The following is a 27,240-nucleotide window of genomic DNA, read 5'->3' as shown; positions in this document are numbered from 1 at the left end:
GAACGCCATGATTAACACATTAGCAGAGAGCAACTCAGTAGACAAATAAGCCAAGAAAAAGAGACTTCAAAGAACATTTATAGGCTAAAACATTTCGAAACTCCTCTCATACATGGTCACATGAACAATTTCAACATTCATTAACACAATCAAATGCAGAAGATTGCAAAATCAACAAATTCAGCATAAAAATCCAGACTTTTTTTGACTTAAGGTTTTAAAAATCCAGACTTTATCGACCCAACAATAATACCTGCAAGAGAGATCGGCGCAATCGGCAACTCAAAGGCTTCCCGTTGAAAGAGTGAAATCGCAGCCATTGTTGGAGGAGCTCACGAAGACGCGCGTGAAGATGAAGAATGGAATAGGCGCGTGGCGGTGGAGAATCCGCGCGTGATTCAGATTCTTAGCGGAAAAGGGTAGACGTCGCCATCTGCAAAATCTCATGATTGCGCTTTTTTTTGCTTTTGAAGCATTTTACTCGCCTGTCCGTATAAACAATTCTTATTACATCCCTATACTCTTCATAACTTACATATTGCCCCACAGATTTTAAACCGTTAAAAACAACCCTTTTTCCGGGCATGTATTCCAAAATAAACGTCCTTTTCAGAAAATTGTGATTGGATTCGTTTGTATTTGAATTGGGGACCCTCTGTTGTGAGTCTAGGAGCTGTCTCTATGACTATGGGTGAATAAACGATAACTGGGGACCATTGTGTTCTTCTTTTCAGATGAAGACGAAGCCGTTCTTTAGCTTTTAGCCGAAGAAGACTCAATGTCTTCTCTGTGGTCGAACATGGTCCTTTCTTCTCCAAATCTTTCCCATTTCGTCCACGATTTCTGGGTCCATGGCAAGTTTGCACCTTGGAGCTGCTTCGTTGATCAATGAATCTTGGGTCGTATTCGGGTCCTCCTTGAAATTACGGATTGGCTTCAGAAGTAAACGGTTTAGACGAGTTGCAGAGGTTAGGTCACCCATTTTCCTTTTGTCTTTGTTCGGACCCAGGTTGCTTATTTTAGTTAATTATTGTTCTGTGGCTGTTTTTGGTGTTTGTAGAGATGGATGTTTCGTGTTCAACAGATGTCAGTAAAGGATCAGATGACCAAACAGGAACTGGCTCGTTCTGCTAAAAGGTGATGACTTGGTTTTATCTCTGTGTGCAAATTGTGTTAAGAGAAAAAGTCTTGAAACTTCACCACTCATTAGTGAGTTTAGTCTCTTAATTGACACCGAATTGCTCGATTGAATTGTGTGTTGGATTTGACCCAGTTAAGATAATAATTGTGTGGTTCTGGTAAATTTCATCTACGCATTAGTGTAATTGCGTGAGAAAAATAGAAAATTTCATCTCCAGAAGAGGAAGTTTTGGCGTTTTGTTATAGAATTTGTCTCTCTAATGTTGCAGAAGCGAGTCCTTGAGATATATTCTGAAGCAATATGGATTATCAGTCGAAAACCCTGAAGAAAAGAGTAGACTTGATGACCTTAATTGTGAAGAGAAGCGCGACGCTGTTCCTTCTTCTGTGATAGATGACTCTAAAATGGTATTTAGTGGATGTTATAGGTTGTTTTCTTGTTGAATGGTTTCATCTGAATTGGGGAGATCCTGACTTTCATTAGTCTTTGGAAAATTTGATGAGTATTGACAGAAAACAACTGAGGAGTTACCTGATTTACGCCGGGAAGAGAAATACCTTGAAACCGTGAGCACTGTAGACAGTCTTTCAGGGCACAAACACCATAAATTTCCTCATGTAAGAACATTTCTCTACTACCATTACCCCTTTGAGCTATTAGGAGTGCAAAAGGTTTGAGTTTTGCTTTCATATTCATGCTCTTGTCTGGTTGGATTCATTCGAGTAGATTCGGTTTCCTTACTGTGTTTGGATCCATGTGTTTAACTGAGGTTTCAGTGGTGTTAGTCTAAAGTCTAAACTCCTTCATTAGATTCTTTTTGGGTCTTGATTCAGCTTAGCATCGCATACACTTAAGTCTTGAGTGTTTTTCCCAGCCTGTAATTATAGAAATACCGTGAAACCGTGACTGTGAACACTGTAGGCAATCTTTCAGGGCACCAACATAATAATTGCCTTATGTAAGAACATTTTCTCTACTACCATTACCCTTTAGAGATATTAGGAGTGCAAAAGGTTTGAGTTTTGCTTTCATATTCACGCTCTTGTCTTGTTGGATTCATTTGAGTAGATTTTGTTTCCTTACTGTCTTTGGATCCATGCATTTAACTGAGGCTTCAGTGGTTTTAGTCTAAAGTATTTCACTAGATTCTTTTTGGATCTTGATTCTTAAGTGTGTTTCATGTCTCTCTTCAGTTAAACACAGGTGCTATGTTCACTTCTCTGCTTCCTGTTCTCGGGTTCTGCATCGTATGCATCATTGGGACACTACACACGATAATCTCCAGAAAAACATCACGAGGTCAGTATAATGGCTCCAAAAGAACAAGGTGGAGAACAGCATTGAGTGATAGGGACGAGCCGCTTGCTTCTGATGAACATGATTCGTCGCCGGAATACAGAGTCAGTTAGAAACATAATTTCTGAGTTTCATTCTGAAGATTTTTCTTTGATTGTTAAAGAAGCTAAATGCATATGCAGGTCGATTCATCTAATCAGGAAGCTACAGATCATGAAGTGAATGAAGCATATAGCAGAGTAGAGCTTGAGTACAAGATATTTCTGTTGGAATGTGGAGTTAGTGAATCTTGCAAGTAGTTCTTGACTAATGATCATGGCTGCTTCCGAGGCTGTAAGAACAATGCATGTATTTACCAGATAAGACTTTTGTTTTGTAATTGTGAATATAAAGGTTTAATATGATCGATTTCATTTGGATTACATCAATTTGAATGGAGCAATTTGGGATTTTTAGGTAAAAGCTTGATTGATGTTGAAATGGATATAAAGTTGCAATTAACGTAACAGAGAGTTTCTAAATGCAAAGGGGAAAAACAATGTTGACTAATCAAACTATGATTAACGAAACAAACCTCAAAAGAAACTTCCTAATTCCTAAATATTCACTAATTCACCCTGGTGAAAAAAAAAAGGAAATACTGAAATAGGGGCTAAGTCGAAATTATACTAATCACATTGATTAAACCCTAAGCATTATGTATTACCGTTAGAGTATGCATTGTTCTTTGTCACACTTTCGTTCATTCCAATTTTGTTCTCTCTCTCTGATTTCCTTTTTTCTCTCACTAAGTTCTTGCTGAGTTTTTGGTTCGATAATGTATTACAGCGATCATAAAGCCGTTGCAGAGAAGGAGATTACTTCTCGTAATTTCTTATGTTTGGTTGATGCCGCCGTTATGTTGTACGAAGAAGAACTCCGCCGTACAGAAAAATCGAAATGCCACACGAAGAAGAAGACGAAGACTCTCTCTGCAAAAGAAGAAGAAGAAGAAGAACGCGACAAGAGAATCTTCCGTCTTTTCCCGAGAAAAACAAGAACTTCGGTGAAGAAATTCGCTACCAGAGGAAACCCACAAGAGAATCTTAATGGGTCTTCTTCTTCTTCATCGTTTCTTCTCGACCTTAACACGATCCCGGCTGATTTGGAGACGAGAAACCCACAAAACCCTTGTTCTTCTTCTTCATCGTTCCTTCTCAACCTTAACACGAACGCGGCTGATTCCGAGACCCAAAACCCACAAAACCCTAATGGAGCTTCGTCTTCTTCTTCATCGTTTCTCGGAAATTACAATATCGCGGCTGAGCCCAAGAATACTGAGATGAGAAACCCACGAAACCCTAATTCCCAATCGTCTCTGTCTTCTTGCCAAACAGAGAACAAAAGCCGCAAGAGACGTGTCGCACAAGATATTCAGAGTAAACCCAAGAAAGCAAAGGTTGCTACTTTTTCATGGAAAGGGAGAGATACTCCTGAGTGGCTAACATTGTTGATGAAAGAAGAGAACGAATCTGTAGTTAAGTGGGGAGAGAGAACCGATTTGAGGCTAATCTTTGAGAAGACTCTGTTCAAAACAGACGTGAACCCTGGCGAGAGCCGTCTCTCCATGCCTTCCAACGAGCTGATTCAAAAAGATTTCTTGACCGCTGTCGAGTTTAGAGTCATAGAAGAAGACATCAATAACGATAAGAAGATGGGAATTGGAGCGATTCTGGTGGATCAACGGGATGTAAAGTGGGGTGTGATGTTAAAAAGGTGGGAGATGGGTAAAAGAAGCTGGAATTACGCTTTGACTTGTGGGTGGAACGAGATAGTCAAGGCTAATGGATTGAAACAAGGAGACGACATCAGTATTTGGTCATTCAGGTGGGGTGGTCTCCTCTGTTTTGCTCTTGTTACTCCTCCTCCTTCCATGGCACAGAGTAGCTCTTCCCTTGCTGACTAGTTGATTAGTTTGATATATCTGCACAGCGATCTAATTGGTGATTCTGGAGGTTTTTTGGTTTAGTAACAAAATTAGGGTTTTAGTAGGATTGTGATCTGCTCTCTGTCTCTGACAAGTTTCTTGTTTGACCTATTCGCACAGCCATCTAATTTCAGCCCATGCTAGAGGATTTTTGGTCTTGTGACAGAATTTGGGTTTTACGTAGGATTGTGATATCTCTCCTCTGTTATTAGTAACTTGGCTCTTTTGTTGTAATGAAGTTTCTTGTCTCTCTTGAGACTATAAATTGTTTTTGTTCTAGTAACTACTTGGAATTGTAACTAACAGACATTGTGAACTTACAATGGGTTTCCTCCTCTATTATATGTAACATGTTCTTTCTGTTGTTTCTGAGCTTTACTTATATCGAATAATTAAAGTTGACATTTTGACATGATTGGCTACAAGTTGCAGAGGCTAAAAGCGATGATAACCGTTTGATATCTTGATTCAACTTAGAATTGTATACTTTTGGTGTGTTTTCCAGCCTGTAATCATTTCTCTCTACACAAGCTCTGTTCACTTCTCTGCTTCATGTGCTTGGTTTTTGCTTCGTACGCATTATTGGGATGTTACACAAGATAATCTACAGAAAAAAACATCATCACCATGGCTAACAAGGTGGAGAACCGCATTGGAACGAATCGTTTAGGTCTGATGAACATGATTCGTTGCCAGAATACAGAGTCAGTTACATACATAAGAGTATATTCCGAATCAAGAAGCTACAGATGAAGTGAATGAAGCATATCGCAGAGTGGAGTTTGAGTACAAGACACTTCTGTTGTAATGTGAAGTTAGTGAATCTTAGTTTCTGGTCTCATGTATTAGACACAACTGTAATATTGACACTGTTGATGAAACAGACACAATGATAAGCACTTTATTTAGTGACCATATTTCAAAAATATCAATTTTGTTTTTACTTATCTATATTTCGATTAAATATAAGAAAGTGAAAAAATGTTTATTGATTTTTCTTATATTGTTTAACAAATGCAAACAAATAAAAGCTTCAAGGAAAAAAATCTATAGTAGATAAAACATAGAGAGAATACAATATAAAATTAAAGAGAAATAGTGGAAAACAATGGAAAACTTATATGAAAGAGAGATAAATATAATTGATTTAAATAATATGCATTAAACAAGAAGAAAATTTTGGAGAAATAAAAATGACAAAAACAAAAAACAAATGGGTACGAATTAGAAAGCCAACTCAGCATCACTGGGTGCAACAGTACAAAATTTCCTGATTATCTAACAAAATCTGTAATTTCCTTTGTAATAAAATTTTGTTGTTAATTTTAGTGGGGGCATGTTGTAATAAAATTTTGTTGTTAATTTTAGTGGGGGCATCTGTACCCTCTCTCCATTCACTAGATTTGCCCCTTGGGGGACCTTATCTTGAATTGGCATGAATGTTAACATAAATCACACGATGCAATCTATATATGAACATGAAATGTATCTACGTAAAAATAAACCCTTGATTTGAGGTCATTCATAGATCAAAATGTAAGGTGGTTATCTAAGCTCCGGTTTGATAGATCTAATGGAGTTAACATCAAACGTGAAGCAAATAAAAGACGATGTATTGAAGGAGATACACACTTAATGCCCAGAGCCGTGCCCAGAGTTATTGAGACCCTAGGTGATAGTAAAAATATCTCAATTCTTAAATTATGCTTATATCTATTTTATATTTGAGAAAATAAATAGTAAAAAAAATTTTGATTTTGTTTGTAAATGTAAAAAGAAGAAAAACAAACATACATTATCTCCGGTTAAAAAAAAAAGTAAAGAGACGAATGTGAAAACTGAAAACATTGATAAGGCGAATTGTGTATATTAACCTAATTTCCTTTTCTAATGTTTATTACTGTTTCTGAAAATTTTCATTAACTATTTTGATTAAAAATGGTTTTAAGATTCTAAAATATTGAATGTAATAAAAATGAACCCTTAATATTTTATAAAAACATGGGCTCGTAAGCCAATGCTTCATTTTACTACATATAGGTACGGACCTGTTAATGCCAACACAGAGTATCTCCGAGGCTACCTCCATGGAAGCTCTGATAAAGAGTTATTCAAGAAGAACGTACCAATTGTGAGCTACGATGATGTTAGGCCTTATATCGAACGCATCGCAAATGGAGAACCTTCAGATGTCATCTCAGGAGAACCCAGTACTACTTTTCTAATGAGGTATACTTTAATCAATTATAGAAAGCAAATTTATCATATGATAGATGGTTCAACTAGTTATATTATTTATAAAAACTTAAATGTCATGTGCTTGTGACATCGTTGGTGTGTGTAGCTCTGGAACCTCTGGAGGGAAACAAAAGATCTTCCCCGTTAACAACAACTTCTTTGAGGACATGGCGTTCATGTTTGCTCTAGGCTCAGTCATTATATCAAAGTAACTCTTTAAATATATAAATAAATAGATATATATTTCCTTCTTTAACTTTAGCTGTAACTTTGAACGCAAGGATCCATCCCTTTGATTCTGATATGTAGGCATATCAAGGGTGTCCAAAAAGGAAAGGCGCTAACGTTTTTGTTCACCAGAGAGCCATCTACTACCCCCACTGGCTTGCCAGTTTCTACCGGAACTACGAGCTTCTTATTTAGTGAATTCTTTAAGAACCGGCCTTCAAATGTTTTTACAAGCCCTGACGAAGTGACCTTGTGTCCAGATAATAAGCAGGCTATGTACTGCCATCTTCTTTGTGGTCTTGTTCAGAGAGATGAAGTTGTAAGTGTTGCTGCTACCTTTGCTTCTTCTTTAGTTGGAGCAATCACTTTTCTTGAGAATTACTGGGAAGAATTATGTAGAAATATCCGGTCTGGCCATGTTAGCGAGTGGATCACCGACCTTAGTTGCCGAGACGCTGTAACCAACATCCTAGGAGGACGTAATTCTGAATTGGCAGATCGTATTGAAGAAGAATTCCAAAAGAAATCTTGGGAAGGTATAATCACACGTCTTTGGCCTAAAGCAAAATTCATTCAAAGCGTTGTTACAGGACAAAATGCTCAATACATTCCGATGTTAGAGTTTTACTCCAACAAAGTGCCTTTGATCTCCCCGATCTACGCGTCTTCTGAAACAATGTTTGGGGTGAATGTGAATCCTTTATGCAAACCACAAGATGTATCCTACACTTTTGTGCCCACCATGTCCTACTTTGAGTTCCTACTTGCTGATGAAGGAAACAAAGGTGAAATTGCTGATCTTGCAAATGTCAAGATTGGGTCCTACTATGAGCCCTTGATCACAAATTATTTCGGTGAGTTATGCATGAGTTATATATGTATGATATCCATATATATATAGTGTATAATTTTTTCTCAATTAAATAATAAAGAATGAACTTTTCTCTTTGATTGTTGTTATTAGGTTTACACAGATATAGAATGGGAGATATTCTACAAGTGTCAGGATTCCACAACAGTGCACCTCAATTTAGGTTCATACGCAGGAAAAATATGGTTCTAAGCATTAACTTGGAAGCCACAACAGAAGAAGACATTTTTGAAAGCGTTGAATCATGCAACACTCATTCTTAAATATTCAGATCTAATATTGATGGGATTCACATCTTATGCTGATATCGCCACTCTTCCTGGTCACTACGTTTTTTATTGGGAACTCAAAGCCAAAAACATTAATGACATTGTTAAACTTGATAACAAGGTAATGGTTAAATGTTGTTGTGTAATCGAGGAATCATTAAATGATCTTTATCGAGAAATAAGAAGTAAAGATGGGTCTATTGGAGCTCTAGAGATAAGGGTAGTGCAACAAGGAACATTCAATTCTCTCATGGAGTTTTTCATCACTCACGGTGCTTCGACATCTCAATACAAGACACCTATGTGCATCAACTCTTCTGAAGCCTTAGCGGTTCTTGAAAAAAATGTTCTTGCGAGCTTTTTCAGTGACAGGTCCTCTCCTCTCTAATCTGATATGGTCTATTTAGAATTTTAGATCATATTTCAAGAATAATAAAAGGATGAAGATATTCAGTGAGATGGGTTTATATGTAGTGGAATAATTTGTGGCTTTGTATTTAAGTTCGTGATTTGTGTAATATATTTATCAGAAAATTACCTAGAATAACCTTCAAAAGTTGAGATTTTATTATTCCAACTTCCTAAAACTGAAAATAAAATTGTGCCAAGTGGCTATAATTGATAGGCTGAGAACAAACGATGAATACAAAATTATTTGAAAAGAGGTGCAGCCCCCCAACGTGCATAATCTATAAATGGAAAATAGGACTCGTAAAGACTAAAGAGGAAGAAGAATTTAAAGAAATAATTAAACAGGAAGGAAATCAATAAGTGATAATCAAATGAGGAGTCGTTGCTCTTTACGATTTGGCCTAGATGAGAATTCACCAAATTATGGCAAGTCTTCACATGGGGGCATTATCTTCATAACATCTCTAACCCTCTCATTGATCCTGAGTCTCTAAAACCTTCCGTTTGATTATGTGTCCTCATCAAGGTGTTGCTACCCAATGTGGGGCAGGAACAGAAAAGTTAGAACCAGAAGCCTCTTGATGTAAGACAACAACATTAGGATTTGCCTGTGGTGAGTTTCCTGTGGGTCTTCGGTTCGAGGAATTTGCAGAGGCTGCAAGAGATGGTGGATATGATTGTTGTTGCTGATTCTTCATTGGTGATTTGGGCCGCAGCGATTCAATATCAGGAGTAGTCACAACGAGATGCGGTGCGTCTGGAGGCGGATTCCTTCCACCTCCTCCTTGCCACACTTTACCCTCCTTGTCAGCAAAGTTCCTCACATAAGCCTATAACACACACAATACATCCAAAGCCGGTCAAACATTCCTCTTCTTAGTCAGAGAAGTTCCTTGCATTGGGTCTAAATTTCATGTGGAAACTGGTCATGCAAATAAGAATGTTCTGCACAGTGGATATGAGATATTACCTGTGATTCGAAGTTTGAGGAAGAAAGACCTTTTCCAACAGTAAGCCAGCCGGCTCGAATATTGTGATCTTCACCGAAAAGTTCAAGTCTCCGGCGACCAAGAGCAAAATGCTCTATTATCCTATACATATCTTCCGGCTTCTGAGTTGAACCTACAGATTAGCAGCGTAAACAGATTCAATTAAGCACACCTACTTGCAATACAAAAACGGCAGGAAGACAAGTTCATTAAAAGAAAGTCTTTGTTCTAGAGAACATCTGACCATGAAAATTTATCTATTTCTCAATGAACCAGCTTACACGGTAGAGAATCAAGGACAAATCCAGCAAAACAATAACATGAATGGTAACCGAGAACCAAAACCTTTGTTCTAGAGAACCCCAAAAAAACCTCAGAACAGAGCAAAATAACAAAGATGACACGTAAGATCCTCACAATTCTATGGTTTATCATAAAAGCACATTTTACTAACCATAAGGAGGCTCTTCAGCAATAATTACGTCAGTGTCGATGTTAGCATGGATTATATGTCCATCAGTGCTACGTCTAACAGTACCCTTTATCCCCATCAAGCAATGCTCCTTTACAAAGAGAAAATTAATAAGCAAACGATGTGCAACACAGGAATCCAACGAAGTGTGCAATGGTAGACCATAATATACCTTAGAGCGCTGAAACACAGTGCGAGAATCATGTCGCAATGTTGGTGCTGCATTACTTTTGTTGGTCTTCACCCAGCAAATGTCCTCGCATCTTCTGAAACCCCACTGTGACACACCCAACAAGAAAAACAAAAAAAGATGATGAAACGAATACCGTGACAACAAATCCAGAAGGAAAAAAGAAATGAATAGTTGTTTGAATCATGTTTGTACCTTTTTCAGGCATTGGCGGCCTTGCTCTAGCCCAACACCATCACCAACCCAGAGAAAGATAAAGGAGGGAGTGTCAGCTATTGCCTACAGATACATGGAAGGTTATAAAGAAGGGAGTGTCAACACCATCATCATACATTCTTTCTTGTTATAAACGGCAGTAACAAAAAATGGGAAATCAACCTTACCCACAAAGTCTACTCACAAGCCAAAATTATACGTTGAGTGGTAAGCAAAGAATAACAGCAGCTAAAAATCTTAACCCAAGAGAATGTCTGCCCTAAAAACCTATGAGTTGTTAAATGGCCTAGAGAATCGTTACCTCAATCTTAAGATTGATGATGTCCTCAAATGTCCAATACTCCATACTATCAGAAACACCAGGAGCTCTATGGACATATTCCTCCCACGGTGGGTCAACAAGAATAACATCAAACTTTGTTCCAAATAACTCGGGAGATAACTCAACCTCATGCAAGTCGCCTTTTAAGTACATCGGTGCAGAAGCAGAATTAGATACAATCTCATCTTTTTTCTGTATGAGCTCCCTAAGCTTGGGATAGTCTTCTACATTGGTAAGCTCCAGCTCTCGGATGAAATTCTGTGGCCGCATTCCAGTATCCACAAAATTCTGGGAATAGTCATTTTGCTCTCCCCTAGATGGAGCTTTCCCAGGAGGTCCACCACCTCGAGGAGGAACCCATCCCCCTGAGTTTTTATCAGATGGCATTCCACGTCCCAATGGTCCAGAGACATTGAATGCAGACCCAGAGAAGTTAGGAGGACCTCCTCTTTCAGAACCTGGTGGATTAAAGAACATATTCGGATTTGGCGGAGTCCCAATTGAAGAAAATCTTGGGCCTGATGGTCCAGGAGGAAGCGGCGAGAGAACAGGAGGAACAGGTAACATATTACCATCAACTCCTCTTGCCCCAGGCCAGACAAGAGTTGGAGCAAACGGAGGCATGAAAACAGGAGCAACAGGAGGGCCCGGAATCGGCGACATGCCAGGAGTAAGAGACTGGATGGGACTTGGTGGTGGCATTCCAAGGTTCGCAAATGGTGACCCCATGATAGGTAATTGAATGGCACCTTGTTGATTTTCTCTGCCACCACCACCAGGTCTTCCTTTTCCGCCCCTTGTGGGTCTGTTTCCTTTCATGCCTTGTGGAGTCTGCGGACCTCGATTATACGTTTGAAGAGAATTAGTTCGACCAGGTGTTGCACCTCTCTGGTTTCTTGCTTTAGCTCCTGCGTAATCAGAGCTGGCTTCACCAGCTTCATCTCTCGAATCCTCCCCATAAGATCCAAAACCAAAAGTTTCACTTCTCTGTCTACCTTCCTGGTTGTAACCCCAATCATCGTCAGGCTTCTTAGGAGGTTGCTGACCCGATTCAGTAGTACGAGCAATGTTCATTCCTGAATCAAGCGGTTTGGTCTGTATCTCAATCACATCATAATTCTCATTCGAAACACCACCACTTGATAACGCTTTAACTGCCTCACCCCTGTTCCCATCTTTCCTGCCACCTGAACGACCATGTGACCTCTCCCCTTCACTCCTTTCACGTCCTTGCCTCGGGAAATCACGTTCCCTGCCACGATCATAAAGCAAGTCCCCATCTTTCTGATCTTTGTCATTACTACTAGAATGTCTTCTCTTCCAATTATCTTTAAAACCTTCTTGATCCCTTTCCCTATCAGACCAGCCATCATCTCTTCCTCTAGATCTTTCATCTTTTCTGCTATACTTCTCCTTTTCATAGTCTGCCTCCGACTGTTCTGATTCTTGATGACGCCTTCCACTCCTGTCTGGCGTCTTAGACCTGTTAGATCGACCCACTTCTCTCACTGTCTCAGAACCATCCTTGCCACTACCTCTCTCATCTTCTTTAATGGAAGCATCTGACCTTCCTCTACTCTTACCTTTCTCCTCTCTGCTGCTTGACTTCAAACTTCTCTCGGACTTTCGACCATCACCACATTCGTTACTAACAGAAGCTTTCTCTCCGGCAATGTCATGCCTAGACTCAGAAACCTTACCGCTTTTGCTGTGATCTCCTCTCTCACCATCGTTAGCACTAGCAGTTTCATCCCATCTCTTCCTTTTACTCGGATCAGAAGAAGACCCATGAGCTCGATCTCGACCGCCACTTTCCCTCTTCTCCGAACTCTTGGAATCGCGACCTGGAAACTCATCTAGAGATTTCTCCTCCTTGATTTTACCGCCACTTCGAGAATTTTCGAGCTCCGATGTTTTTATACTCAATCTTCTCTTCTCACCTTCTTGCTCTCCGTCCTGATACCAAGTGCTAAGCTTCTCCAACGAACTCTCCTCTTGTTTCTTCTTCATTTTCAACGATGCTCTCTTTCTCGGAGAAAAAAACCCCTAAAACCCCGAAATTAGGGTTTGTGAATCACCGCGATCGAATCGACGAGACGGTTCCATTTTGTTCCTCCTTAACTAAAGTTAACATCATAACAGATTTCGTTTCTAATCAAAATCGTTTTGCGATTTACAGAGAAACTTTTGAGTTTAGAGATAAAATTGAGCGAGGGTGATCGGAGTCGGAAAAGATGAGTGACTTTGAAAGAGTCACGGCGGCGTTCGATAACGGAAGAGAAAAGTCAGAGAAACAAGTCAAAATTGGATTGGGCCAAGTCTACTTTAGTTTGTCAAGATGGGTCGATCCAAGCCCCTTCTAGTTTCTCTTATCGCAATACTCTGGTATTGAATTTCTTAAACCGGAATGAGGATTTTGCGGTTTATCCTCTAGTACAAAAGGACCGGTTTATCAATCCCATGTACTCTGGTATTGAATTCTTTAAACCGGAATGAGGATTTTGCGGTTTATCCCCTAGTACAAAAGGACCGGTTTATCAATCCCATGTTCGTATCGCAATACTCTTTAGGAATTATTAGGAGTGGGAAAATTCTCGAAACCGAACCAAAATTCTTGAACTAAACCCAAACCAATTAGAAAATAATCCAAATAGAATAGAAAATTTTATGTCGAATTACCCGAACCAAACCTGAATCGTTTGAAATAAATTGAATTAACCAAATTAACCGAACTAATTAATTATTTTATTTTTATTAAAACTATTTTTTCTTGCCACCGAAACAGAACCAAACCATAATTACAAATTAGTTTTTTTTTTTCCGACAAACAATTATATTAATTTTAAATTGGAGCGACAAAATCATACAGAGTTTTCGAAAAACAAACTATTACATATATGTGTTTTTTTTTCTCAAACAATATTTTATTAAATTGAAGACACAAAGTCATGATACAATGTTTTTGTTCGCCAATGTAGAGGATAAATACAATCGAAAAAAATATACTATTTGGAGGTCCATTACAAGCTAAAATATGTGCTGCCGTGTTGCCATTACGTCAAACATGGGAGAATTTGATATGCACGAGATGTTATATCGTCAAGATGTTATATGTGTTATATGGTGAAAAATACAACAAAATAAGTAATTGTGATAAAGTTTTCTGTAGATAAGTCTCGCTAGCGAAAGAAAAATTTGTTATCTTCATCTCCGTATACAATCTTAATTTTATGTGAATTGTGTGTATAATGCATATTTTGGCTAAACCTTTGAATTGCACACCGCATGATAAAACTAATACCTCCAACATTTTTTTTGAAATTTTGACAATTTGATACCAATATTTTTGTACCAGTCTTTTTTTAAGATACTTTGACTTTGTTGTTCTCCCAATTCAATATATAGAGATCATTATTCATTTTTTTCCATGGTTGATTTCATTTCTCATTTCTCTGTAGATTGTGAAATTAAAAAAGCCAGATAGCCTTCTCTTCCGTGGTTATTGCCCAATTGAAAGTTTCCAAAGCAAACAGTAATCAGTGATAAATGAATTCACCTGAGCGAAGTATGTCCGTAAAAGCCCAAAATTTGCAGCATTGGTATCGATCCAAGAACACAGATTTTCTTTCTTTTTATTCAGAAGAAACCCAATATTGGTGAGAGAGTTCAGATCAGCGGTTTGACCACGTTTCACTAGTTGTAAAGTTAGTGATGCATCGTTAACCATGAGGACAATGTTTTGCGATTGCCGTCGGAACTCATCTATCATGATTGAAGATAATTGGGACAAACACATCAAAATTATCAAAAGAGTGTTGAAATAGGAGAAAATTCAAGGCGGTTTAGGGATTGGTAAATCAAATGAATATTTTTTCTCAACTGCTAGAGATTTCACTCCACAGACTAAAACTGGCAGAAATGACTTGAAGGAATTGGAGATTAAACGCCAGATGAACGGAAGAGTTCTTCTAGAAGAAGAGAAACCAACTCGGAAAGACGTACAAAGAGTCGTCTATCGAAAGAGGATGAGAAATCATGAAATTTTATTTCAGAACTAGAAAAAACATAAATGAAAAAAAGAGTACAGCCGACGTCGGAGTCGAGGCCCGGAGGAATCACGATGAGAAAGAGAAAACGGTTTATTAATCGCTTTTAAGAAGACGCCCAAAGAGAGAAGAAAAAGGAATTTTAAACGGTTTCTCAGAAATAGTTAGTTAGTTGAATGAAAGCAGGATATAGCGGTTGTTCGCCCTAAAATTTCCTCTCAGACACGTTTTCCAAGGTGCCGCTTCTCCAAGCTTCCTTCTCTTCGCCGCCGTTTGTCGTCGCCGCCCCTTCGATTCCACTCTCCTCCTAACCGTCCTTCTATTGGTGTGAGTCGAGCCTTTCTCCGGTCTTAGACCGTGAGAAAAGCTCCGACAAAACTTTCATTTTTCTTGCCGTTCTGTACTGGTTATTTTCTTTTGATGTCTTTCTCCATGTCTCGCCACTCGCTCGTCTCGCCTCTGTTCTTCTTGTCTTGCTGTTTGCTCGCTTTCTTACCATCTCTCGCTGCTACCTTGCCATTCCTCGCCGCCGTTCACCTTCTCTTTCCATCTCCCGCCGCACCTCACCATTCGTCATCTCCTTGCCTCGCATCGCCGCAGCCGGAGCCCCCAGATCTCAGAGCCTCTTGCTCTCCTCTACCAGGTCTGGCTTCTCGTCGGTGGCATGTCTTCTTCTCCTCCCTGCAGATACCGCTGGTCTTTTGGTACCCACAAGTTTTTACTCTGTAATTGGGTTTGGAGATCTTGAAGCTCGTCGTTGTCCGACCACTGCCTTGACCACCTCTCCGTCCGACGTTGTCACCTTCCCACCCCTCCCGATCCTCCAGGTTTGCTCCTGCTCTTCACTCTCCGTTTCTTCTCATGTGGAAAGTTACCGGATGCTAGTTGAGCGGGTGTCTCTGGTTTTGTGGAATCTGGGTTAGTTTGCTATGTCCCGATGGATTTTGTCTCTTTCAGTTCCACTCTTCTGCCCAGTGCCATCATTGTCGACTTGGTGCGATGCTTTACTGCTCTATGCAGTCTCTTTGCTGTGGTATACAGTATCCTTGTTGTATTCAACATTAACGCCTTGATGCGTACCTTTACTGCAGTATGCAGATTCCGTTCCGTTTTCGCTTTGATGGGAGGTGCTTTGATATTCCTCTTTGTGGCAGATTGCTAAGGAAACTGTTATTTGTTGCATCTCTTCAGTGAATCTGGTCCGATTGGACTTTCATAGTCCTGATTTCTCCATTTTGGAGTCTTTTCTCCTCCCAAATATTTCACTTGTTTTAAGTGTTACAGGGAGCATTATCTTGAAAGTTGTTCTGCTTAGAACAGGCACGAAGATGTTAATTGTCTTTCGTTTAGCACTTGATGTTGTTGACGATATAGCATTAACGCCACCGGAGGCTTGGATCCCTCCTCTTTGTGGTTTCATCGATCAAGACGGTCAAGCAAAAGAAGTCTTCTTTTTGCGCTGTCTTTGTTTAGAAGCTACTTGGGTTAAGCTTATGAACTCCCCCTTATCTTTATGTATCTTTTTGAGTTGTTATTGTTGTTTAAATTTTACCAGTATCTCAACCAATCTGTGGTTCGATGATTTGGTTTGTTTGGCTTCTTGTAGCTTTGTGTACCCTCTCCTAGTAGAGGCAAAACTCTAGTTTTAATATGATGATTGTTCGACAAAAAAAAAAACGGTTTCTCAGAAATAAAACCGGGAAATTCAATTACAAATGATATCTATTTTTAAATCCACAACAACAAAACAAAAAAAAACGAATAAACTGATTGAACTGAACCAAATAACAAAATTCCCACCCCTAAAATACTCTATGGGGCAAATAAGTAGTTTTCATGTCTAATATTAGAGAATTTCGAGTTACAAGTAGACAAAGGTTTTCGGTTTTACTTGTTGCCATGGAAGAAAACGCTCAAGAATTCAAGATTTTCATATTGGGGAAATTGATATACAAATCTGAACATGGATGCAAAAATTGCTTATTGTGTAATCATACTTTTATTACTTTCTTGATTCCAAATCAAAAGGTTTTTTAAACTCTTTAAATGAAATTACCATTCCATATTCCTAACTATTTTGTAGTCCAATCAAAATTTTTTACCTCTGGCTTTCCATTTTTCGACAAGTAAACACCATCATCTTTGGCAATCCATGTGTACGATGCACCACATCTACGAACAAATCCTCCTGTATATGCTCGAAAGTCAATATACTCCATTTTACGCCCTTTACGTATGAGACAATCCCATTTTGTCCTAATGAATACGTTATCACGGAACCTAAAAGTGTAAGCATGAGCATTGAATTTCACAAAGTGGACGCCTAGATCGTCATATTTAGATTTGCAATGGACTTCGAGAATGCTACGACTAGAAGCTAATTTGTTTTTAAACACTACAGCATTTTTACCACACTTAGCTTCGCTCGATCTAACAAACAAGATAATAATTAGCAGAAAAATAAGACAACAATTATTCATTTTTATATGTCTAGCTTCTGTGAAAAAAAAAACATATATTGAAGGAATATGAATCTAAGAGCACCGGAGTGTTCTTATTTATATATTTTGCATGTCTTTGCATTTTTCAGTCCATGTATTGAACTATATATCTACTTATTTTCTACGAAAAAAGAAAAAAATAATAATGATGGCTTAAATTCTTCATTTTCTTCTCTCCAGTTCGTGAATTTTGTAAGAAAAACGTCAGACTGGATCTCGCTTTTAGAAATCCCAAAGAACTAAAGGAAGCAAAAAACTTGTTTTTTGTACTTTTCATTTATCTACATTAAATTTTAATTAATATACTCGAATCTCAATTGGAGCATAGTTAGTAAGAACAATTGCGTCAATCCAACAGCTTGAAGTTGTGGAGCTTCAGTTTCACGCCATCGCGTCCGTTTGTCTGACCTCTAACTAAGCAATAACTAATTAACATAATAATTTCGCGAGAAAACGCGGAACCAGGTTCTGGTGGGAAAATGTGGAATTTGTGTTTTTAGTGGGAAACGCAGAAAAATTATATTTTGGATGTATATGTGGAATCTTGTTTTTAACAAGAAAATGTAAAATCAGATTTTGGGTGAGACAATGCGAAGGCAAAAAATGTAGAATCACGTTTTTGCTGGTAAACGAGGAATCATATTTTCATTACAAATAAGTAATAAAAATTAATTATTATGTTAATATATCAATATGTTAAAAAAAAATGAAATTAAGACATACAGTATATGGGTTTAAATAATAGATCTAAATGTCTCTAAGTTGTATTCTATTATGCCTAGTTGGATTAATCCTTTGATTGAAGATGATAAGAAAGCTTTGTATGAAACTATTTTGGATGTTGAGCCAAACAAAAAAAATAATAGATCTAAATGGTTTAGTGTAATCATAGTGGGTTTAAATTAACAATCCTATTAGACTTTTGAAACTAAACGGGTCTTAACAGATTTAGAGTCTAATTCGGATGGGTCTAAATGGGTGTATTATTTATCCAATTTAAGTTTTAACATTTCCTACCTCTAATTTTTTTTTCCTACCTCTATATAAGCTATAAGCTCTATTTTGCAAATTAGATAACTTAGATTGTATCCTATTATCTTCTTATTATCTTATATATAAAAGTTGTGCAACTTTTTTCAGCTGAGTGACACATCAGCACTGGAGAGCATGACACATGTCTATTTAAAATATTAATAATATAAATAATTAATCAAATTTAAAGCAAACACATTAAAGAGCATTAGTAAATATTACTATATATTTATATTAGAATGAAATTTTAAATTTAATTTGAATATATAAAAACTTATAAATATTATATAATACAAGACTTTGTAAATACATTATTCTATTTTCTTTCTTCAAGTGATTTAAACTTCATTTTCAAACTAAAAATATAATTAAATTTTAATGCAAGTGAAAAAAATTTATGAGACTGAACAAGTTAAAAAATTTCAAATAATCTTTTTTTTTGAACATCAAATAGATTAAAAGACCCAAAACGGGTTCATTACATAGGCGTAGTCTGGCCTTGCAGGGCCCATTTAGCTAACTGATCGGCAATAATGTTTTCCGATCGATGAAGGAAGCAACAGAAAGTAAATGCAGAAGCAATTTCCTTGATGTCTGAGATAATACCGTAGATCGTTTTGTGAGGATCCTTGGAATTGATTGCTTGGATCAGCTCTAGAGAGTCCGATCTCAAGCTGATCTTGTTAAAATAAAAGAACAACATGATTGTTCGTTTGCAACATAAGTAAACTTTAAAATTATGAATTAATAATAATTAGTTGCATTGTATTATTAATTAGAGTCAATTAATTGAATATTCATAGAAACACTTGAATTTGCAAACTTAACCATAGGCCCACAAAAATTAGAAGTTACTATTTTGGTGGTCAGCAGTAAAGACTATTTTACCCTCGTAATATTATTCATATCGATTCTACCATAAATTTTTTCCTCTGAACTCTAATAAACTACTCTATGAAATAATAATATCTCAATTCAATCTCAGCCACAAATTTTAATTAGTTTATTTGCCATAATGGATATAATGATTGCATACGAACTTCACTCATCTCATGCAAGTTGCAGCCAAGATTATATATTCATTTCTTTTCTATTTTTTGTTTGAGTTGTGTGATAAATATTATACATGTAATAATAGATATTACCAAAAAATCATTTATTATATTTGTTTCTGTGTTCGGTGTTATTTTAAAAATTTACGGCGGATCAAAGATAGTTGACGAGGTTACTATTTCAAATTCTAATAATGTTATAAATTCGCATATGGAAAACATGGATAAGTATCAAGTACAGAAAGAGAAAAGAAAAAAAAAAACTAAATCTGGTTTGAACTTTGAAGAATAAATTTATACATGGAAAGAAAAGAGAAATATGGAAAGAGACCCATGAGTCCTATGCTATGTTACACACACAGGGATATAAATATGGTTTGAACTTTAAAGAATAAAATTTATAGAACTATTAAACATGTTAGCAACTTAGCACTTTTACATTAAATTGGAGAAATTATTTTTAATTCAAATAAGTTAGTAGTTACCAATTATTATATCATATGACCAAATAAATTAGCATCTAATATTATTATTTCCGTGATACAAAATATGTTAGACTGATAACAATAATGAATTGTATGGATTGTTAAAGGTGTATTTATTTTCTTAGCGCGCTATATATAAGTTTACATCTAATATTATTCTTTTACACGGTAAAAGAACATGTTAGATTGATAACAATACTAAGTTATATAGATTGTTAAAAGCTTCTATTGTTTTGCTTAGTACACTACAGATAAATATAACACATAATTCAAATATATTAGCAGTCTAACAATGAATTGAAAGACTAATTCAAATTTCAGAGAAACATCAAACTTATTTCTTTAACCGGATATTTTCAAAGAGAGATGCTTGTCTTTGAAGGAGGGTAAGATGGGAGAAAGAGAGACGAAGGAGAGAGAGATATGAAGAAAAAATGAGATCTATGCATATATTAGTGTATCTAGGTAGATTTATGGGATGAACCATGTAATAGACTTTGCATTCTATGGGATGCATCAAAGATAACAATATATTTGTATCCCTAACAATTTTATTATGCAGTCAAATAAACTATTAATATGTTAACATAAAAATATTATAAGTAAGTCTAATAGTTATTTCCCAAACAATTTTATTAACAGTCAACTAAATCTGAACCGTGGTAATAAACCGCTGCGGCTGCCGCAGTAACTCAAGCTTCGTCTCTCAATCAACAGCGATTGTCACCTGGAGGAGAGATTCATTGGTTTCTGCCCCTTTTGTCTCTGTGGACGTCGTCTTTCCACGTGGAATTCTTTCTTCTTCTTCTTCTTCTTCTTCTTCTTCTTCTTCTTCGTGGAATCTTCTGACCATTCTCAATGCAGTTCTCAAGGATCTCTTCAAGCTTTTCGGGAAATTAAGTTTAATCTGAAGAAGAATTTTTCTATGTTAACAAATTGGATTGGAGATTAATTGACTATTTCTTTTAGATCTCTCTGGAAAACAATAGAAAAAAATAAAGAGACGAGAGAGGGATGGAGAGAGATAAGGGAAAGAGAAAGAGAAAAATGAGATGCAAAAAAGAAAAAGGAGAGAGAATGAAAGAAAGGGTACAACAGAAATTTGAAAATATCAATAGTAACAAATTTTTGTCTTTGTTAGTTTTGCAAATACCAGAGTAATTTGCGTTAAAAGATGCAAATACTCTATTAATTAAAGGCAAAAAATAAAGTGATAGGAAAAAAAAAACAACAAAAGGTAAATGCATTCAAGTTTCCAAGTGCATGATGCTTTCACTCTTATCCATAAGCTTGATATAAGAATAGAAGTAGTAGTCATCAGGCTTACCAAACCAGTGGTCCGGTATTCCTCTGATTGTAACCTTTCTCAAATCATTCTTTTGTAGATCATAATATAGAACGTAACGAGGGAATTTCCAGGCATACGCTGTTAAGACAACCTCACCGTTTCGAGTTGTACCTTCCACGATGAACTCATCAATGTCGTCATCGTGGTCGAATAGATGCATCTGACAAGGCTGCAAAACGAGAGATTTCTTCGACCATTCTCCACCATCTCCCAATTCCCACAAGTCCACTAATCCCGTGTATTGGAGATCAGTTTGATCAAAAATAGCTGGTTTTCCACCATACTCTATGAGACCCATATCCTTGTATATCTCATCAGGTAAGTCTATGATCATATTGAACTCTTCAGTTCTTACATCAAAACTGACAACGACACTGCCAGAATAACAACTAAGGAAGTGATACGATTTCCCTAGGATTTGCACTTGCTTGCTTGGTAGAGGTTAATAAACTCGGCCAAATCGGTTTGGTCGGAGTGATGCTAAGGGTGAGAGGTTGTCTCGAAGATCCTTAGGCCCAGCTCGCGAGAAACAGAATCGGATCGAGGTGATGAGAACACCAAGTGTTGATCTCGCGGGTCAAGGATGAACAGGCGTGAGACTTGATCTCGAAAATCCTGTTGCCCCTAAACTACTTTGAACGAAATCGAAACAAGATGTAAATGGAAGGCTGCGTCGAATCCTATGGATTGAATCCGATAAACCAGATAGAAACTTTCAAGGCTAACCACCTAAAAAAGGAAAAACTCGAAAAGAACAAGAGAAAATCTCAAATATATTGATAAAGTGAATGACAAATTACAAAGAAGTCTGGCCTTTATATAGAGGCGCATAGAAGTGCAAAAGACAAGAAAAAGTAAATGAAAACATTGAATGAGTTGAATGACCACTCGGCTCCCATTGAATGTCCTTTCGGCTCCTTTCGCGCGAGTGATCCTTGGACTTCTCGTAACGGCTTATTAACTAACTTCGGATAATAAAGATGTGGCCCCTTAACCTCATTAAAACTCCATCCGGTAAACCCAGTGGGACAAACCCGGATGCAAGGAAAAAAAGTGTCAAGGAGCTACACCGTCCGAGTTGGTTAAAAGCGTTACAGCTCGGTCGTTAAGTGTAGCATCTGTAAACTTGGCCTTCAGCTTGGTGCATAACCTCCAAACGGCCATAGACAGCTTCTTGGCTCGGGACCGTGTAATTGGACCAGTGAGCTCGGATAAATCCATACTTGGGTCATTCACCTCGTCTGGCTTCCCGTCCTGAACCTCCACCTCGCTTAGGTCGGCCACTTGGTCTTGGTTTCCGGTCTGGGCTAGTTCTCCGGTCTGACCCTCAGTTCGCACTTCGTCCATGCTCGTATCATTCCCCCCCTCTTGAAAAGGACTTGTCCTCAAGTCTGGTCCATCTGGAAGAAAGGGAACTAAGTCAGAAATATTAAAACTCGAGCTGACCGTGTACTTACCTTGGAGGTCGATCTGGTAGGCGTTGTCGTTAATGCGATTCAAAACCGTGAATGGTCCATCGACTCGGGGTAAAAGCTTGGACTTCCGTTCCTCAGGAAATCGTTCCTTCCTTAGATAAACCCAAACTTGGTCGCCGGGCTCGAACGTTCTTTTGCTTCTTCCTTTGTTTGCTTTTCTTTGAAATTGCTCGGTTTTCTTTTGAATGTTTTCCTTGGCTTTCTCATGCATCTGTTTGACCAGTTCGGCCTTTTTCTTGCCATCTAGATTAAATCTTTCACTCATAGGCAAAGGGGTTAGATCAAGTGGAGTAAGCGGATTAAACCCATACACAAGTTGAAAAGGAGAAAACATTGTGGCCGAATGAACCGAATGATTATAAGCAAACTCAACGTGTGGCAAGCAATCTTCCCAAGTTCTAAGATTCTTTTTAATCACAGATCGCAACAAAGCTGACAAAGTTCGATTAACTACTTCAGTTTGTCCATCAGTTTGAGGGTGACAAGTAGTTGAAAAACAAAGTTTAGTTCCAAGTTTTGACCAAAGGGTTTTCCAAAAATAACTAAGGAACTTAGTGTCCCGGTCTGAAACAATGGTTCTAGGAACCCCATGCAATCGGAAAATCTCCCTAAAGAGCAGGTCGGCCACATTTGAGGCATCATCGGTCTTATGACATGGAATGAAATGAGCCATTTTAGAAAACCTATCTACAACCACAAAGATCGAATCTCTACCTCTCCTAGTTCGTGGCAACCCTAACACAAAGTCCATGGAAATATTGGTCCAGGGCTCACTAGGGATGGGAAGGGGAGTGTACATACCTGGGCCTTGACTTCGGGTTTTAGCCATTTTACAGACCGTGCATCAGCCACAGATCCGTTCCATGTTGCGTCTCAGGTGCGGCCAGAAGAAGTGGTCTTGTACCACGCTCAGAGTCTTAGCTACTCCGAAATGCCCCATTAGTCCACCTCCGTGTGCTTCCCTGACAAGTAAATCACGAAGAGACGTGTTAGGTATGCATAACCTATTTTCATAAAAGAGATAACCATCACTTTGGTAATATTTGCCGTGGGCAAATTTCGAACTGGCTTGGTAGACTTCCTGGAAGTCTGGATCGGTGAGGTAGGCATCCTTTATCATCTCGAATCCCAACACCTTAGCGTCCAAGGTGGTAATCAAGGTGTATCGACGAGACAATACGTCGGCCACTACGTTCTCTTTGCCCTGCTTGTACTGGATGACATAGGGAAAGGTTTCGATGAATTCCATCCATCTGACATGTCTCTTGTTAAGCTTCTGCTGCCCCTTTAAGTGTTTGAGCGACTGGTGGTCCGTGTGGATAACGAACTCCTTCGGCCACAAGTAGTGCTGCCAAGTCTGTAGGGCACGAACCAGGGCATATAGTTCCTTGTCGTAGGTTGGGTAGTTCAATGTTGCCCCACCTAGCTTTTCGCTAAACAAAGCCACAGGTTTCTTCTCTTGCATCAGCACGGCTCCAATTCCAACTCCTAAGGCATCACACTCGATCTCAAATGTCTTGAGAAAGTCAGGTAGCACCAGCAAGGGCGCATGGGTGAGCTTGTGTTTCAAAAGTTGAAAGGCTTTCTCCTGAGGTTGCTCCCATTTGAACCGACCTCCTTTTTAATGATCTCGGTCAAAGGCACGGCTATCGTGCTGAAGTCTCGGACAAAGCGGCGGTAGAACCCAGCTAGTCCATGGAAGCTCCGGACTTCACTAACAGTCTTTGGGCTCGGCCAATCCTGGATTGCTTTGATATTTTCTTCATCGACCTGGATTCCCTGTGAACTCACAACAAAACCTAAAAAGACAACGTGATCCGCACAAAAAGTACACTTCTTAAGGTTTCCAAAGAGACGTTCATGTCTAAGCACATCTAACACCTTTTTCAAATGCATCACATGTTCATCCAAGGTCTTGCTGTAAATCAAAATATCATCGAAGTAAACTACCACGAAAACACCTATAAATGACCTAAAAACGTGATTCATCAAACGCATGAAAGTGCTAGGTGCATTAGTGAGTCCAAAAGGCATAACAAGCCACTCGTAAAGACCATGCTTAGTTTTAAAAGCCGTTTTCCATTCATCACCTTCTTTCATCCTAATCTGGTGATAGCTACTTTTTAGATCAACTTTAGAAAAGATGCATGCACCATGAAGCTCATCTAACATATCATCTAGCCTAGGGATAGGATGGCGATACTTTACCGTTATGTTGTTGATGGCTCGGCAGTCAACACACATCCTCCAAGTTCCGTCCTTCTTGGGCATGCGTAAGACCGGCACGGCGCAAGGACTCATGCTCTCGCGAATATATCCCTTGGCCAGAAGCTCATCCACCTGTCTTTGAAGCTCCTTGGTTTCGACTGGATTGGTGCGGTAGGCGGGTCGATTAGGAAGGGTGGCTCCGGGTACGAAGTCGATTTGGTGCTTTATTCCTCGGATGGGTGGTAAGCCACCTGGGTCGTCTTCCGGAAAGACATCGGCGAATTCCTGCAAAACACGAGAGATCCTGCTCGGTAAGACCGGCTCAGGGTTAGTATGGCTAGCCAAAGCATCTTTAAAGATGAGTAGAAAAAAAGATTGCTTTGTAGCCAAGGCATGTTTCACCTCGCTAGGCCTCACAAGAAATGATTCTTTGCTCACGGGATTTCCCTCATAGGCCATTTCTAGGTTTTTCTCAGACTCTCTCTTTTGATGTGAAGTGTTTTTGGGATCGCTCAAGACGTTTTTACCTTTGGAATTTTGCTCCAACTTAACTTGATCAAGATAGACTTCGTGTGGTGACAAGGGGGATAAGACGATTTTGCGGCCTTGGTGCTCAAATGTATGTTTGTTTGAGAAACCATCATGGATCGCCTTTTTGTCGAACTGCCACGGCCGTCCTAGAAGTAAATGACTGGCCTCCATCGGTAGAACATCACAGACGACCTCGTCCTCATATCATCCGATGGTGATTGGTACAGTGACCTGCTTAGTGACCTTGAGTTGCCTCTGGTTGTTGAGCCACCGTAAGTTGTAAGGATGAGGGTGCTTACGGGTTTCCAAACCCAGCTTGTCGACCATGTTAGTGCTAGCCACGTTGGTGCAACTCCCTCCATCGATTATCAGGCTGCACACCTTTCCTTGGACCAAGCACCGGGTATGGAAAAAGTTTTCCCTCTGATCTTCCTCCTTGATCCGTTCTTGTGCTATTAGAGCACGCCGAGCTACAAGTAGCTCTCCAGATACAGCTCGCTCCTCGGGCTCTTCCTCGTCATAAACCGGCTCGGTCTCTTCCTCGTCATCGGATACGATCTCTCCAGTGTCGAGCAAGAGCATTGCCCGCTGATTTGGGCACTTGTTGGCGTAGTGTCCTTTTCTCCGACACTTGAAACACTCGATGTCACGCGTCCTGGATGAATTGACCTCGGCCTTGCCTATATTCTGGTTTGGTCTGGTGTCCGTCCTCGGCTGATTGTTAGATCGCGAAGGGTAGGTCGCCTTGTCGTCTCGGTAATTCGGTCGCGAACTAGATCCAGGGGTAAACCGATTGGTACCCTTTTGTTTGAGCTGTTGCTCCACCAGAATGGCCTTGTGTAGCATCTCGGCCATGTCATTATATTCTTGTAACTCCATACGATCCTTTAAATCCCGGTTCAAGCCACTTAGAAACCTGGCCATGATCGCGTCCTCCGGCTCGAATACATCGGCTTTGAGCGTTAAGCGCTCCATTTACTGATGGTAATCCTCCACGGATTTGGTTCCTTACGTGAGCCTCCGAAGCTTGGTATGTAACTCCCGATGATAGTGGGATGGCACGAACCGCTGTCGCATGAGGGTGGCCATCTCGTCCCAAGTTTCCACTGGCCGTTCTCCGTTTCTATGTCGGCTGATCATGATCTGATCCCACCAGTCTATGGCATAGCCATTGAACTCGGAAGCCGCCAAATTGATCTTCTTCCTCTCCGATAGATCCTGGCAATTGAACACGATATCCACTTTCTTTTCCCATTCCAGGAAAGCATCTGGGTCGTTTTTCCCGTAGAAAGGGGGAATCCGTAGCTTCATGCCTCCTAGGTCGTTGTCATTACGCCCTCGAGCCTGTTCGGCTTCTCGTCGTTCATGGACTGGTCGCTGAGGTCGTCCTCCTTCACGTCGGTAATTTCTGGCAGGAAAAAGATTGCCTCGGTCGCGGTCTCCTCCAGCTCAGCCTCGGTGTGCACCGCGGTTACCTCGCGGCCTGACTCGGCTGCTACCGGATGAGTGGTTATCCGCGTAGAATGGATTTTCGATCTCTTGCTCAAAGTTCCGATCCCGGCGGATATGCATTGGCTCCTCGCGGTTCTGATCGTTGGCCTCCTCTTGCCTTGGCTGAACTTCAAGCCGATCCATCCTTTGACTCATACGCTCCACCATTTCGGTGATCTGGTTGAGTTTGGCCTCCATTTCTTTAGGAGTGTACCAGCGAACGTAGTTTCCGTCTCTGAATGTGTAGAAATCGCACTCGCTCAGAAGAAAGTCAGATGACATGCACATACCTCGCAAAAAGAACGAACTTGTTAGTAAAAATCCTTACTAGTGTTTCCATCTTTGATTCACTCGCTCTCTTATTAATCTCACAAACCCACAAGAGATTTTCTTCCGGGTTCTAAGGAGTTAATCGATTCACGATGACTGCCTCTAGGTTTCCTTAGTTTATCAAATGTTTGG

General features: G+C 39.2%; 3 protein-coding genes and 2 pseudogenes across 4 annotated transcripts; 3 read left to right on the top strand and 2 right to left on the bottom strand.

Annotated features, from left to right (window-relative positions):
• Positions 1-683: 683 nt before the first annotated feature.
• Positions 684-2,865, top strand: LOC18014363. Its single transcript, XM_006397063.2, has 6 exons — positions 684-968; positions 1,061-1,137; positions 1,410-1,548; positions 1,654-1,758; positions 2,335-2,541; positions 2,620-2,865. Exons 1-6 carry the CDS (start codon positions 852-854, stop codon positions 2,734-2,736), a joined length of 762 nt encoding a protein of 253 aa, XP_006397126.1. The 5' UTR covers positions 684-851; the 3' UTR covers positions 2,737-2,865.
• A 389-nt stretch (positions 2,866-3,254) lies between these two features.
• On the top strand, positions 3,255-4,415 carry LOC18014362 (B3 domain-containing protein At3g25182). Its single transcript, XM_006397061.2, has one exon. It carries the CDS (start codon positions 3,255-3,257, stop codon positions 4,380-4,382), a length of 1,128 nt encoding a protein of 375 aa, XP_006397124.1. The 3' UTR covers positions 4,383-4,415.
• A 1,201-nt stretch (positions 4,416-5,616) lies between these two features.
• Positions 5,617-8,397, top strand: LOC18015088 (annotated as a pseudogene).
• A 198-nt stretch (positions 8,398-8,595) lies between these two features.
• LOC18015087 (methyltransferase-like protein 1) lies at positions 8,596-12,902 on the bottom strand. 2 transcript variants are annotated; one of them, XM_006397059.2, is made up of 6 exons: positions 10,589-12,899; positions 10,267-10,350; positions 10,054-10,158; positions 9,864-9,972; positions 9,391-9,542; positions 8,596-9,250 (listed from the first exon to the last, which is right to left on the bottom strand). In XM_006397059.2, the coding sequence occupies exons 1-6, from the start codon at positions 12,617-12,619 to the stop codon at positions 8,942-8,944; spliced, it is 2,790 nt and encodes a 929-aa protein (XP_006397122.1). In that variant the 5' UTR covers positions 12,620-12,899; the 3' UTR covers positions 8,596-8,941. The 2 variants fall into 2 exon arrangements, 1 of the variants encoding a protein (XP_006397122.1); XR_002898725.1 differs by lacking the exon at positions 9,864-9,972 and having other exon boundaries at positions 8,778-9,250; positions 10,589-12,902.
• Positions 12,903-20,972: 8,070 nt separating this feature from the next.
• Positions 20,973-27,240, bottom strand: part of LOC18015085 — a 7,362-nt pseudogene continuing 1,094 nt past the window's right edge.

The sequence above is a fragment of the Eutrema salsugineum genome, unplaced genomic scaffold, assembly GCF_000478725.1.
Source record: "Eutrema salsugineum unplaced genomic scaffold, Eutsalg1_0 scaffold_3, whole genome shotgun sequence".
In the NCBI taxonomy this organism is placed as follows: Eukaryota; Viridiplantae; Streptophyta; class Magnoliopsida; order Brassicales; family Brassicaceae; genus Eutrema; species Eutrema salsugineum.
This window is presented reverse-complemented; position numbering and strand designations above follow the sequence as displayed.